Source organism: Staurois parvus, unplaced genomic scaffold (genome assembly GCF_062004578.1).
Source record: "Staurois parvus isolate SC_StPar_1 unplaced genomic scaffold, SC_StPar_1.0 ptg001504l, whole genome shotgun sequence".
Lineage (NCBI taxonomy): Eukaryota > Metazoa > Chordata > Amphibia > Anura > Ranidae > Staurois > Staurois parvus.
Window position 1 is genome coordinate 98,194 of NW_028319300.1, and position 16,374 is coordinate 114,567.

At 46.6% G+C, this 16,374-nt stretch overlaps 1 protein-coding gene across 1 annotated transcript in view; it reads left to right on the forward strand.

The window, feature by feature from the left end:
- Positions 1–5,006: 5,006 nt before the first annotated feature.
- The window catches only part of LOC149435478 (paired box protein Pax-7), an 81,150-nt gene continuing 69,782 nt past the window's right edge, over positions 5,007–16,374 (forward strand). The window contains exons 1-3 of the mRNA XM_089662622.1: positions 5,007–5,222; positions 11,161–11,326; positions 13,015–13,211. Coding sequence (XP_089518748.1) covers positions 5,007–5,222; positions 11,161–11,326; positions 13,015–13,211 — 579 coding nt within the window. The remainder of the gene's footprint in view (positions 5,223–11,160; positions 11,327–13,014; positions 13,212–16,374) is intronic.

Genomic DNA, 16,374 nt, shown 5'->3' on the forward strand with positions numbered 1-16,374 from the left:
GATCAGCGGAGCTACACATTCAAATCAAATTCTCTTCTTCTGTTAAAGGGGATTGTTAGTAAAAATATAAATGTTCATGGTATTGTCCACAATTAGAGAGCTGTTTGGATCCTTGAAGCTAGGAGAGCTAACATGTAAATGATCTGATCTACTGAGACCAAATAATTCTACTTAGAGGTCATTGGTGGTAAATGGAAGGGGTGCTGTGTCTGTGCCCTCCTCTACCATGACTATTCATGTTGACATGCCCACCTCTACCATTAATGGCCTCTTCCGCATGTTCATGACTATTCATGTTGATGTGCCCACCTCTACCATTAATGGCCTCTTCCGCATGTTCATGACTATTCAAGTTGACATGCCCACCTCTACCATTAATGGCCTCTTCCGCATGTTCATGACTTTTCATGTTGACGTGCCCACCTCTACCATATATGATTTCTTCCGCATGTGCATGACTATTCATGTTGACGTGCCCAACTCTACCATTAATGACCTCTTCCACATGTGCATGACTTTTCATGTTGACATGCCCACCTCTACCATTAATGGCCTCTTCCACATGTTCATGACTATTCATGTTGACATGCCCAACTCTGCCATTAATGGCCTCTTCCATATGTGCATGACTAGTCATGTTGACATGCCCACCTCTACCATTAATGGCCTCTTCCGCATGTTCATGACTATTCATGTTGACATGCCCACCTCTACCATTAATGGCCTCTTCTGCATGTTCATGACTATTCATGTTGACGTGCCCACCTCTACCATATATGATTTCTTCCGCATGTGCATGACTTTTCATGTTGACGTGCCCACCTCTACCATTAATGGCCTCTTCCGCATGTTCATGACTTTTCATGTTGACGTGCCCACCTCTACCATTGATGGCCTCTTCCGCATGTTCATGACTTTTCATGTTGACGTGCCCACCTCTACCATTGTTGGCCTCTTCCGCATGTTCATGACTTTTCATGTTGACGTGCCCACCTCTACCATTAATGGCCTCTTCCGCATGTTCATGACTTTTCATGTTGACGTGCCCACCTCTACCATAAATGACCTCTTCCACATGTTCATGACTATTCATTTTGAGATGCCCAACTCTACCATTAATGACCTCTTCTGCATGTTCATGACTATTCAAGTTGACATGCTCACCTCTACCATTAATGGCCTCTTCCGCATGTTCATGATTATTCATGTTGACATGTCCACCTCTACCATTAATGGCCTCTTCCGCATGTTCATGACTTTTCATGTTGACGTGCCCACCTCTACCATTAATAGCCTCTTCCGCATGTTCATGACTATTCATTTTGACGTGCCCACCTCTACCATTAATCGCCTCTTCCGCATGTTCATGACTTTTCATGTTGACGTGCCCACCTCTACCATATATGATTTCTTCCGCATGTGCATGACTATTCATGTTGACGTGCCCAACTCTACCATTAATGACCTCTTCCACATGTGCATGACTTTTCATGTTGACATGCCCACCTCTACCATTAATGGCCTCTTCCACATGTTCATGACTATTCATGTTGACATGCCCAACTCTGCCATTAATGGCCTCTTCCACATGTGCATGACTAGTCATGTTGACATGCCCACCTCTACCATTAATGGCCTCTTCCGCATGTTCATGACTATTCATGTTGACATGCCCACCTCTACCATTAATGGCCTCTTCTGCATGTTCATGACTATTCATGTTGACGTGCCCACCTCTACCATATATGATTTCTTCCGCATGTGCATGACTTTTCATGTTGACGTGCCCACCTCTACCATTAATGGCCTCTTCCGCATGTTCATGACTTTTCATGTTGACGTGCCCACCTCTACCATTGATGGCCTCTTCCGCATGTTCATGACTTTTCATGTTGACGTGCCCACCTCTACCATTGTTGGCCTCTTCCGCATGTTCATGACTTTTCATGTTGACGTGCCCACCTCTACCATTAATGGCCTCTTCCGCATGTTCATGACTTTTCATGTTGACGTGCCCACCTCTACCATAAATGACCTCTTCCGCATGTTCATGACTTTTCATGTTGACGTGCCCACCTCTACCATAAATGACCTCTTCCACATGTTCATGACTATTCATATTGAGATGCCCAACTCTACCATTAATGACCTCTTCTGCATGTTCATGACCTTTCATGTTGACGTGCCCACCTCTACCATTAATAGCCTCTTCCGCATGTTCATGACTATTCATGTTGACGTGCCCACCTCTACCATTAATAGCCTCTTCCGCATGTTCATGACTTTTCATGTTGACGTGCCCTCCTCTACCATTAATCGCCTCTTCCGCATGTTCATGACTTTTCATGTTGACGTGCCCACCTCTACCATTAATGGCCTCTTCCGCATGTTCATTACTATTCATGTTGACGTGCCCACCTCTACCATTAATGGCCTCTTCCGCATGTTCATGACTATTCATATTGAGATGCCCACCTCTACCATTAATGGCCTCTTCCGCATGTTCATGACTATTCATGTTGACATGCCCACCTCTACCATTAATGGCCTCTTCCGCATGTTCATGACTATTCATGTTGACGTGCCCACCTCTACCATTAATAGCCTCTTCTGCATGTTCATGACTATTCATGTTGACATGCCCACCTCTACCATTAATGGCCTCTTCTGCATGTTCATGACTATTCATGTTGACGTGCCCACCTCTACCATATATGATTTCTTCCGCATGTGCATGACTTTTCATGTTGACGTGCCCACCTCTACCATTAATGGCCTCTTCCGCATGTTCATGACTTTTCATGTTGACGTGCCCACCTCTACCATTAATGGCCTCTTCCGCATGTTCATGACTTTTCATGTTGACGTGCCCACCTCTACCATTAATGGCCTCTTCCGCATGTTCATGACTTTTCATGTTGACGTGCCCACCTCTACCATAAATGACCTCTTCCACATGTTCATGACTATTCATATTGAGATGCCCAACTCTACCATTAATGACCTCTTCTGCATGTTCATGACCTTTCATGTTGACGTGCCCACCTCTACCATTAATAGCCTCTTCCGCATGTTCATGACTATTCATGTTGACGTGCCCACCTCTACCATTAATAGCCTCTTCCGCATGTTCATGACTTTTCATGTTGACGTGCCCTCCTCTACCATTAATCGCCTCTTCCGCATGTTCATGACTTTTCATGTTGACGTGCCCACCTCTACCATTAATGGCCTCTTCCGCATGTTCATTACTATTCATGTTGACGTGCCCACCTCTACCATTAATGGCCTCTTCCGCATGTTCATGACTATTCATATTGAGATGCCCACCTCTACCATTAATGGCCTCTTCCGCATGTTCATGACTATTCATGTTGACGTGCCCACCTCTACCATTAATGGCCTCTTCCGCATGTTCATGACTAATCATGTTGAAATGCCCACCTCTACCATTAATGGCCTCTTCCGCATGTTCATGACTATTCATGTTGACATGCCCAACTCTACCATTAATGACCTCTTCCACGTGTGCATGACTATTCATGTTGACGTGCCCACCTCTACCATTGATGGCCTCTTCCGCATGTTCATGACTTTTCATGTTGACGTGCCCACCTCTACCATTAATGGCCTCTTCCACATGTGAAAGACTACTAATCAACAGTCAATGACTATGACTGTTAATGTTTTTGGTAAAATTGCACTAAAGTTATACGTTCCTTCCAAGGTTTGTGTTTTACTTTGTGTAGTGTTCAGTCTTCTGGGACTTCTCTCCTGAATAGGAAGGGAGCAACTGAGGGAGCAAATGTACTTCTATGACCTGTGTATTGCATGAAGCACTTGTGTTGGTGGGTGGTGGGCTAAGGGAGCAGCTAAGCTGAACCCAAATGTAACACTGACCTTCTGGGCGATACAAGACCTTGCCCAGTGACTCTCTTTGATGTGTGGGTGGCAGGCAGAGACTAACCCCCGATCCACCCTCCTGGCTGTGTGCTTCACTGCCTCACTCCCAAGGGTTCCGTAAGCTGGCCACCTTCTGCAGGCCCAACAGCCAGGGGACACAAGTAGAGCTCACATATCACAACACTCTACAGAGCAGCATTCTTACCAAATTAAGGCACCACAAGGCTGGACGTGGTTAATGTTCGTTACTGAAGGCCTCAATTTAATAATGGCTTAGTAGATTGAAGACCCCAATGCAGTTTGAACAACGAAACGGACTCTTGGTTCCCAACCCTGCCAGTGTCTGCTCGCTTTCCTGCAGAAGGAACTCACTCCCTATAGGGCTAATGTTCTTCCTGGGCTAAGGAGGGGAGGGACATAAGGGTATATCACCTTCCAAGGTCCTCTCCTGGGCATGCACAGACCCACTGCAACTGTCTCTCTATTTCTCTCTTTGGGCTAGGAAGTGGAACCCCAGGCACCCTGCCATCCCCCAGGAAGGGGGGAGAGTAGAAGCCAGCTGGGAGATGTTGTCGCTTTCTTCTTCCTCTATAGTCTGACTCACCTCCCTCCCACCTAGTTTCCCAGACCTTGGGGAGGAGGCACCTTAAAGCGAAACCTACTCTACCACCTTCCAACACCTGGACTAGTGCAATATCAAGTCATGTACACTGAACATGTATAATGAGATATTGGGCTCTGTACAATCTTCCAGACTTGTCATCTTGGGGCCACTTGGTGGGCATCAAATCCACCTAGTAAGCGTCCTTCTAGCTACTATAATGTTGAGTCCTTAGGTTAGCACCAAAGACATCAAAACTGGAATGGCCAGAATCTGGAGCAGCAATGCATGGCAACCAATCTGCTTCTAGCTTTCATTTTGAAAGGTCAGCTGAACAAACTGAAGTTAGAAGCTGATTGGTTTCCATGCACAGCTGATTCCGATTTTGTCTGCTTTAGTTTTTATATATTCCCTTCTTTGTCTTTCTACCTGTGACTTACCTGACATTAATATGTGTTAAGAATTTTTTTTTTTTAGCATTTATAGAGGAAAAAAATACTTAATGTTGTTTTCATTAGGGAATCGTCTAGATGAAGGATCAGATGTGGAATCAGAACCAGATCTTCCACTGAAAAGAAAGCAGCGACGTAGTCGTACAACCTTTACAGCAGAACAACTAGAGGAGCTGGAGAAGGCTTTTGAGAGGACACATTACCCAGATATATACACCCGGGAGGAACTGGCACAGAGGACCAAGCTGACTGAGGCCAGAGTGCAGGTAGGCGAGGACCGTTACTGTGTATTTGTAACCATGTTAAATTATTCATTGTCAGACCACTACATCTTATCAACATTTGGGCGTGGTCGCCTATGCCAGTCTACATTCCGAAATTCAAACTTGACCAAACTAACCAAAAAAAAACATGGTTGCAGGTTCAGACTCTTGAAATTATGGATATTTGTTAGGAATAATCTTTGTGGTAGAGTAAGAAGCTGCAATTCTATAAAGCTGAAATCTGCTACTAGATGCCTCCTGGGAGGCTCACCAAAAAGCTGAACAAGAAACTGGGAGGAAAACCTGGGGCAGATCCAGCATGGTTAAGGTGCTGTATCTCCCAGATGATCTGGGAACATCATGAAGTACCCTAGAAATAGATGGAGCATAGGAATGGAAGAAGGGAAATCTGAACTGACCCCATCTAGGGCGCTGTATCTCCCAGATGATCTGGGAACATCATGAAGTACCCTAGAAATAGATGGAGCATAGGAATGGAAGAAGGGAGATCGGAACTGACCCCATCTAGGGTGCTGTATCTCCCAGATGATCTGGGAACATCATGAAGTACCCTAGAAATAGATGGAGCATAGGAATGGAAGAAGGGAGATCTGAACTGACCCCATCTAGGGCGCTGTATCTCCCAAATGGTCTGGGAACATCATGAAGTACCCTAGAAATAGATGGAGCATAGGAATGGAAGAAGGGAAATCTGAACTGACCCCATCTAGGGCGCTGTATCTCCCAGATGATCTGGGAACATCATGAAGTACCCTAGAAACAGAGGGAGCATAGCAATGGAAGAAGGGAAATCTGACCTGACCCCATCTACCGCGCTGTATCTCCCATATGGTCTGGGAACATCATGAAGTACCCCAGGAATAGGTGGAGCATAGGAATGGACAAAGGAAAGTCTGAGCTAACCCCACCTAGGGTGCTGTATCTCCCAAATGACCTTGCAACATCATAAAGTATCCCATGAATAAATAGTGCGTAGGAATGGATAAAGGGAAGTCTGAACTGTCCCCATCTGGGGTGCTGGGGTGGGCTATACCTCCCCAGATTTTAGTTGTGCCCCCCCAAAGCCAACCCTAACCTGCCACTATACTACCTTAGCCTGACACTACGCTGCTCTAAATTGACACAATACCACCCTAATCTGATACTTTACCTCCCTAGTTTGGCACTAAACTGTCCTTGACTGACACTATACTGATCTCAGTAATGCATTGTGTGGGGAGAAGGAGCTCCGCTGTCTGTGCCCAGGCTGTGTACAGTGCAGGGATGGGTGAAGGTGCTCTGCCCCCGTCCTCTGATCTGCCGGCAGTGACCCCTCTCCTCTGCACTGCTGACCTCCCATCCTTTGCCCCCCTGACAGTTTTTACTGCACTGCCATCATTTGACAGGCTAGATCCGGCCCTGGTGCTGTATCTCCCAAATGGCCTAGGAACATCATGAAGTGCCCCAGGAAGAGATGGAAAATAGGAATAGGCAAAGGAAAGTCTCGACTGACAGACTCAACTTGCTTCCCCCACAACACGTTCAGATAATGGGTCAAGTTAAATATTTCTTTTTTAAACATGGTGCCATAAATTCAGCAACCCATTACAGAATACATAGATCATTCTAATTAGTACCCACCCAAGGGGAACTATTCTGAAATCCTTACCACTGTTACACATACTATTTAGGACCTGTTTGCCCAGAAGCTTAATCTACCAAAAGGACATCCAAGACCATGCAATCAGTGATGGGAATGGGACCCAGTATCCCAGCACTACCAGTTTGACCAGCAGCATAACTTTCTAAAAGGACATCCAATACCATGCAATCAGTGATAGGAATGGGAGTCAGGATCCCAGCACTGCCAGTTTGCCCAGCAGCTTGACCATGCAAGATGACATTCAATACCATACAATCAGTGATAGGAATGGAAGTCAGGATCCCAGCACTGCCAATCTGCCCAGCAGCTTAACCTTCCAAAAGGACATCCAATACCATGCAATCAGTGATAGGAATGGGAGTCAGGATCCCAACATTGCCATTTTGCCCAGAAGCTTAACCTTCCAAAAGGGCATCCAATACCATGCAATCAGTGATAGGAATGGGAATCAGGATCTCAGCACTTTCAGTTTGCCCAGCAGCTTGACCATGCAAGATGATATCCAATACCATGCAATCAGTGATGGGAATGGGACCCAGTATCCCAGCACTGCCAGTTTGCCCAGAAGCTTAACCTTCCAAAAGGGCATCCAATACCATGCAATCAGTGATAGGAATGGGAGTCAGGATCCCAACACTGCCAGTTTTCCCAGCAGCTTGACCATGCAAGATGACATCCAATACCATGCAATCAGTGATAGGAATGGGAGTCAGGATCCCAACATTGCCAGTTTGCCCAGAAGCTTAACCTTGCAAAAGGACATCCAATACCATGCAATCAGTGATAGGAATGGGAATCGGGATCTCAGCACTTTCAGTTTGCCCAGCAGCTTGACCATGCAAGATGACATCCAATACCATGCAATCAGTGATAGGAATGGGAGTCAGGATCCCAGCACTGCCAGTCTGCCCAGCACCTTAACCTTCGAAAAGGACATCCAATACCATGCAATCAGTGATAGGAATGGGAATCAGGATCTCAGCACTTTCAGTTTGCCCAGCAGCTTGACCATGCAAGATGACATCCAATACCATGCAATCAGTGATGGGAATGGGACCCAGTATCCCAGCACTGCCAGTTTGCCCAGAAGCTTAACCTTCCAAAAGGGCATCCAATACCATGCAATCAGTGATAGGAATGGGAGTCAGGATCCCAGCACTGCCAGTTTGCCCAGAAGGTTAACCTTCCAAAAGGACATCCAATACCATGCAATCAGTGATAGGAATGGGACCCAAGACCCCAACACTGCAAGGCAACAGGTATTAACAACTTAGCCACCCTGCTTAGACACCAATATTATAGTACTTCCAAGGTCTTCACCATTTCACAGATCTAAAAAAGGAACAATTGGCTTTATGAAAAACAACAATCTAAGTGTAGTCATGTACAGTAGCTCATTAGATATGGTATATGAAACGCAGACCCTGCACTGGTTGCTATGGTTTACTGCAAGCCCGAGCTCCTACTCTGCGGAGTCAAGTCAAGTTCATACGGTCAGCAATAGTCGTGAAACAAAAGGAACCCGAACATGCTCACAATGAATGTGGGAGGACATAGTAAACTTCTTGAGAGCAAAGTGCCAGACACAGCTGTACCGGATCCCTTGGTGACTTTTACTGTAAATATTCACAGGTGCATACAGATTGCCATCTCGGCAGCTCAGCAATGGGCCGGCCTGACTTGTGGGAACTCTCTGACAATCACTGTGTTTGACAGCGCAACGTCAGGTCAGATATGTGTACAAAGATCCAAAGGATCAAGGGTGTGAACAGATTTGTGGATATAATAGGGTCTCCAGAGGCTGCAGCTTGGGCAGGGGGTACAGTGAAATTTAGATACAAGCACTTATCCCCTGACAGCCGTCCTGGCATTAGGTTACAGGTCCAGGGAGGGGGGCTGGTAAAAACACATCTATAAAACAGGGCACAGTATTATTTGTGCAATAATAAGTATTCACAGGCTTCAAACCATCACAGCTAAGGAACAATGCTAGCTAATAATGAGTAATACATTTTACAGCTTTCTTTAAAATTGGTACAGATGTAGAGTGAGGTAACACAATGATTCCTTGGGGGAAAGGTTATCATGCCATATGAGTTCACCAATTCTCTTGCCAGAATTGGCGAAGACCACCACGGTGCAAAAGTTGCATTGAGGGGTTTATAAAGTGAAATCATCTTTAAATCCCAAGCACCCACTCAGCTGAGATGTGGGCTGCTGGGATTCTGGGAAGAGTGCCTTCCATAGTTTTATTCCACATGAGCAGATTACCCCAGGGCTCTGGCAGCTTGTGCCGTAAACCTGCCAGTGTTCCTACAGCAGCTGTTTGGCGCATTCCTCTTCCATTCCTCACGCTAACATCCTGGCAGCTGACAAATGTTCCCACCAGGTCTCAGTGACCACCCCACCGCATTGAGCGCAGAGAGTACAACTTACAGAATTAATGGCATGGCACCTGAGCCTTGTAAGTGTTCCCACCAGGTCTCAGTGACCACCCCACCACATCGGGCACAGAAAGTACTACCTACAGATTTAATGGCATGGCACCTGAGCCTCGTAAGTGTTTCCACCAGGTCAGTGACCACCCCACCACAACGAGCACCGAGAGTACTACCTACAGATTTAATGGCATGGCACCTGAGCCTCGTAAGTGTTCCCACCAGGTCTCAGTGACCACCCCACCACATCGAGCACAGAAAGTACTAACTACAGAATTAATGGCATGGCACCTGAGCCTCGTAAGTGTTCCCACCAGGTCTCAGTGACCACTCCACCACATCGAGCACAGAAAGTACTACCTACAATATTAATGGCATGGCACCTGAGCCTCGTAAGTGTTCCCACCAGGTCTCAGTGACCACCCCACCACATCGAGCACCGAAAGTACTACCTACAAAATTAATGGCATGGCACCTGAGCCTCGTAAGTGTTCCCACCAGTTCTCAGTGACCACCCCACCACATCGAGCACAGAAAGTACTAACTACAGAATTAATGGCATGCCACCTGAGCCTTGTGTTTCCACCAGGTCTCAGTGACCACCCCACCACATCGAGCACAGAAAGTACTACCTACAGAATTAATGGCATGGCACCTGAGCCTTGTAAGTGTTTCCACCAGTTCTCAGTGACCACCCCACCACAACGAGCACAGAAAGTACTAACTACAGAATTAATGGCATGGCACCTGAACCTCGTAAGTGTTTCCAACATTTCTCAGTGACCACCCCACAACATCGAGCACTGAGAGTACTACCTACAGAATTAATGGCATGGCACTTGAGTCTTGTAAGTGTTCCCATCAGGTCTCAGTGACCACCCCACCACATCGAGCACAGAAAGTACTACCTACAAAATTAATGGCATGGCACTTGAGCCTTGTAAGTGTTCCCATCAGGTCTCAGTGACCACCCCACCACATCGAGCACCAAAAGTACTACCTACAGAAATAATGGCATGACACTTGAGTCTTGTAAGTGTTCCCACCAGGTCTCAGTGACCACCCCACCACATCGAGCACAGAAAGTACTACCTACAGAATTAATGGCATGGCACCTGAGCCTCGTAAGTGTTTCCACCAGGTCTCAATGACCACCCTACCGAATCGAGCACAGAGAGTACAACCTACAGAATTAATGACACCTGAACCTCACACACCTGTAAAGGGGGAAAATCTGCCATATTGTGACTTACACTCTCCAGGCCTGAAGCCCACCTCCATCGTAGCTCTCACATTCTCTAGACCCTAGACCCACCTTCACCAATAAAGGAATGTCCACACAGATGGCTTTTCAGTGATTTACTGGTCAATGTCATGTTTCACAACTTGGCACAAGAGCTTCTCAACTTCTTATTTTCTGAATAGTAGTGCAATACACATCGGTGCCACCAACTTGAACTGTAAAAGTCCAGCCATCTTCCCATATCCTCTTGTAGCAGTCCCTCTACAGTGGGTCCTCATGTGGAGTCTCTGCCTGGACCTAGAAGCAGAAGGCCTTCTACTCTCCAGGCTACAATTCTACATGGTACAAGTCAGGGGTAGCCTGTTCCCATAATCCTTCTGCTCAGAGACCCACCTGCACCAGGTTATATAAAATGTCCAAACTCCACCCACAACTACACCAAGAGGAGGGGTCTCCATAAAGAAGTACTAACACCTGCTTAAACAGCCCCATAAAATTAGCAGAATCCTTATCCACCTTACACACATCAAATTAAATAAATAAATAAAACAAGTGCTCCATATCAGTTCAGTAAAAACATGTCTGTTTCCCATTCAGGTCTGGTTCAGTAACCGAAGAGCGCGGTGGCGTAAACAGGCAGGAGCCAATCAGCTTGCGGCATTTAACCACTTGTTGCCAGGAGGGTTTCCACCCACAGGGATGCCAGCGTTGCCACCCTATCAGCTGCCAGATACATCGTACCCAACGGCAGGCCTCGGTCCAGGTCAGAACACCCGTCTGTGTCATTTACGATTGCATTGGTGCCAAACATATCACTGAAATCCGGTTCAGAGGTTGTCTGTTTTCTTGCAACTATAATAAAGAGGGTGGTGTGTACCCCCAATCTCAACTGCATAACCCTCCTCCATGCAGAGAGCAACTGCCACTCTTTGGTGGTTTGGTGGGGGGGGGATTATGGGGGTAGGGGAAATAGGTTTACTCCACCCATTCCTAAAAGTGCAGTAGAATATGAACCGATTATCAAAAACCTTACTGCCTGGTAACCAGACCTCCCCATCTTTGCAGTAAGGGGTGCTGTCTTGGGAGTCAGTTTGCTATTTCTGTTGAAATACCCGAATTTTATTTCAGTATTAAAAAAAAAACAAAAAAACACAGAGAACCCCATTATGTGAGCAATCACGTGTTCAGGTGCAATTCAACAACCCAATTTTTAATGTGAGAATTCCTTTAAGACCTATGGCCAGTGTGAGCAAGAACACCTTGTACTGACCTTTCTTCAGTGAAAGACTGAACCCTAATGATTGAGTATTCCATCAAAAATGTGTTGGCTCCATTAGGTGGCAACTTTTCTATGTTGGTTTTTCTACCTTGAGATCAACTTTTTTGCTGTTAACAATATTAGGCAATAAAATTAAAGCTTAAGGTATATACAGTAGACACTAAATGGTCGAAAAGTTTGTGGACAACTGACCATCACACCTATATGAGCTAGTTGGACACCCCATTCCAAAACCAAGGCCATTATTATAGAGTTGCCCCCTTTTCAGCTATAACAGTCTCTACTCCTCTGGGAAGACTGGAAAGACTTTCTGCAGGATTTTGGAGTGTCTTTGGGAATCTTTACTCATTTGTGAGGTCAGGTACTGAGTTCCAATTCATCCCAAAGGTGTCCAGTTGGGTTGACATCCGGGCTTTGTTCAGGACATTCAAAACCAAACTCTACACCAAACTGGTCCAACCATGTCTTTGTGTAGTTGGCTGTGTTCAACTGAGCACCACACCTCGCTTGTACGTCATCCCATTCCAAAAGCATGGCCATTCAAATAGAGTTGCTCCCCCCAATGGCTATCAATATGGAACTGCTGCCCCATCCATGGCCATTAATATAGAGTTGTTCCCTGAATGTGGTTATAACATCCTCCACTCTTTTGGGAAGGCTTTCCACAAAATTTTGAAAAGTGTTTGTGGGAATCTGTGCCCATTTGTGAAGTCAGGTACTAATGTTGGATAAGAAGACCTGGTTGCCCATCAGCATTCCGATTCATCCCAAAGGTTTTCAGTAGGGTTGAGGTCAGGGCTCTGTCCAGGACGCTCGAGTTCTTCCACACCCAACTGGTCAAACCATGTCTTTATGGAGCTGGCCTTGTACACAGGGGACAGTCATGTTACTGTCACAAGGTTGGAAGAGTATTCTAATCTAAAGTGTCTTCTGCAGTAATAAGAGTACCCGTCACTGGAAACACCTGAACTCAGTTTTTTGAAGGGGGGTCTACATACAGTATTCTTGGCCATGGAGCAGGTGTGATAGTCAGATATTGTGTGTGTTGTATCGGTGAAGACATTAGAAGATGTCTTGTCCACTAAACACTTCCTCAGAGAAAATGGCATGCTTTCTATGCGTTATCCAGATGCTATTTCCTACTGTACCTGAGCTCCTTCCTGTTTTTGTAGATGGTGGAAGCACAGTCCACAGACCCCAGCCTCTTCCCCCCTCTTCCATGCACCAAGGGGGTTTATCAGCTGCAACCGCAGACACTGGCTCAGCCTACGGAGCCAGGCACAGCTTCTCCACTTACTCTGACAGCTTCATCAACCCTGGTGGACCAACAAACCACATGAATCCGGTCAGCAACGGCCTCTCCCCCCAGGTAGGCAGCACTGGCACTTCATTCTTCGCATGTTATAACTGGTCCACAGGCCAAAGCTTAATTTGTGGTGAATTATAATGTTCTGTTTTATTTGCTGTTAAATATCAAAGTGATGGGACATGTTCATTTCTGGATAAAGCTAACTTTGATTGGATTAATGAAGAATTCCAGGCATGGCATATTTGTACATAGTTACATTGGTGCAACTTGGACCAATGGAACTATGTATATACCTTACCTGGCCGAAGTCCATGGAAGCTGGAAACCACTGAAGTAGATATTCCAACACACCACCAATTCACTGATCTACACTTGATTTTGGGGCCCATGAACAGCAGCTGGTCTGATGCATTGTGAATACTGGAGATCGGCTGTTCGATGCGGGAACCATTTAGAGCAGGGATCTCCAAACTGGCAGGGATCTCCAAACTGCAGCGCGGGGCCAGATGCTTCCTTTTGCTTGCCTTTACCTGGCCCTTGGGGCACTATTCATCCCACTGATATGAGACACTATTCTGCCCACTGACACCAACAATGGGGTATAATTCCTGTCACTGACATCAACAAAAGGGCACTATTCCTACCCTTAATACCATAGATGGGGGCCTGTTTACCCCCACTGATGCCAGAAAAAAATTATATTCCCACTGGCCACAGTTCGGCTCCCCCTAAAGTCTGAGGGAAATTAAACCAGCCCTTTGTTTAGAAGACCCCTGATTTAGAGGATGCTTTGCATTTTTAATGAATGCAAAGTATTCCCTGATTGGACAGGGTGGAGTGTGTGATGTGATCAACCCACCTCTCCACCTTGCAATGCAAAGCAATGCAATCTCTGAATGGTGCCTGCATTCACAAGACCCCCAATGTAAGGGACATTCTTCCCAATGACCCCCAATGTAAGGAGCATTCTTTCCACTGAACCCCAATGTAAGGGGCATACTTCCCAATGACCCCAAATTTAAGGAGCATTCTTCCCACTGACCCCCAATGTAAGGGACATACTTCCCAATGACCCCCCAATGTAAGGGGCATTCTTCCCACTGATCACCAATGTAAGGGACATTCTTCCCACTGACCCCCAATGTAAGGGGCATTCTTCCCACTGATCACCAATGTAAGGGACATTCTTCCCACTGACCCCCAATGTAAGGGACATTCTTCCCATTGACCACCAATGTAAGGGACATTCTTCCCACTGACCCCCAATGTAAGGGACATTCTTCCCACTGACCCCCAATGTAAGGAGCATTCTTCCCACTGACCCCCAATGTAAGGGACATTCTTCCCACTGATCACCAATGTAAGGGACATTCCTCCCAATGACCACCAATGTAAGGGACATTCTTCCCACTGACCCCCAATGTAAGGGACATTCTTCCCACTGACCACCAATGTAAGGGACATTCTTCCCCCTGACCCCCAATGTAAGGGACATTCTACCCACTGACCCCCAATTTAAGGGACATTCTTCCCCTTGACCCCCAATGTAAGGGACATTCTACCCACTGACCCCCAATGTAAGGGACATTCTTCCCACTGACCACCAATGTAAGGGACATTCTTCCCACTGACCCCCAATGTAAGGGACATTCTTCCCACTGACCCCCAATGTAAGGGACATTTTTCCCACTGACCCCCAATGTAAGGGACATTCTTCCCACTGACCCCCAATGTAAGGGACATTCTTCCCACTGATCACCAATGTAAGGGACATTCTTCCCACTGACCCCCAATGTAAGGGACATTCTTCCCACTGACCACCAATGTAAGGGACATTCTTCCCACTGACCCCCAATGTAAGGGACATTCTTCCCACTGATCACCAATGTAAGGGACATTCTTCCCACTGACCACCAATGTAAGGGACATTCTTCCCACTGACCACCAATGTAAGGGACATTCTTCCCACTGATCCCCAATGTAAGGGAACATTCTTCCCACTGACCACCAATGTAAGGGACATTCTTCCCACTGACCACCAATGTAAGGGACATTCCTCCCACTGACCCCCAATGTAAGGGGCATTCTTCCCACTGATCCCCAATGTAAGGGACATTCTTCCCACTGATCCCCAATGTAAGGGACATTCTTCCCACTGACCACCAATGTAAGGGACATTCTTCCCACTGACCTCCAATGTAAGGGACATTCTTCCCACTGACCCCCAATGTAAGGGACATTCTTCCCACTGACCCCCAATGTAAGGGACATTCTTCCCACTGACCACCAATGTAAGGGACATTCTTCCCACTGATCACCAATGTAAGGGACATTCTTCCCACTGACCCCCAATGTAAGGGACATTCTTCCCACTGACCCCCAATGTAAGGGACATTCTTCCCACTGACCACCAATGTAAGGGACATTCTTCCCACTGACCCCCCAATGTAAGGGACATTCTTCCCACTGACCACCAATGTAAGGGACATTCTTCCCACTGATCACCAATGTAAGGGACATTCTTCCCACTGACCCCCAATGTAAGGGACATTCTTCCCACTGACCACCAATGTAAGGGACATTCTTCCCACTGACCACCAATGTAAGGGACATTCTTCCCACTGACCACCAATGTAAGGGACATTCTTCCCACTGACCCCCAATGTAAGGAGCATTCTTCCCACTGACCCCCAATGTAAGGGACATTCTTCCCACTGATCACCAATGTAAGGGACATTCCTCCCAATGACCACCAATGTAAGGGACATTCTTCCCACTGACCCCCAATGTAAGGGACATTCTTCCCACTGACCACCAATGTAAGGGACATTCTTCCCCCTGACCCCCAATGTAAGGGACATTCTACCCACTGACCCCCAATTTAAGGGACATTCTTCCCCCTGACCCCCAATGTAAGGGACATTCTACCCACTGACCCCCAATGTAAGGGACATTCTTCCCACTGACCACCAATGTAAGGGACATTCTTCCCACTGACCCCCAATGTAAGAGACATTCTTCCCACTGACCCCCAATGTAAGGGACATTTTTCCCACTGACCCCCAATGTAAGGGACATTCTTCCCACTGACCACCAATGTAAGGGACATTCTTCCCACTGATCACCAATGTAAGGGACATTCTTCCCACTGACCCCCAATGTAAGGGACATTCTTCCCACTGACCCCCAATGTAAGGGACATTCTTCCCACTGACCCCCAATG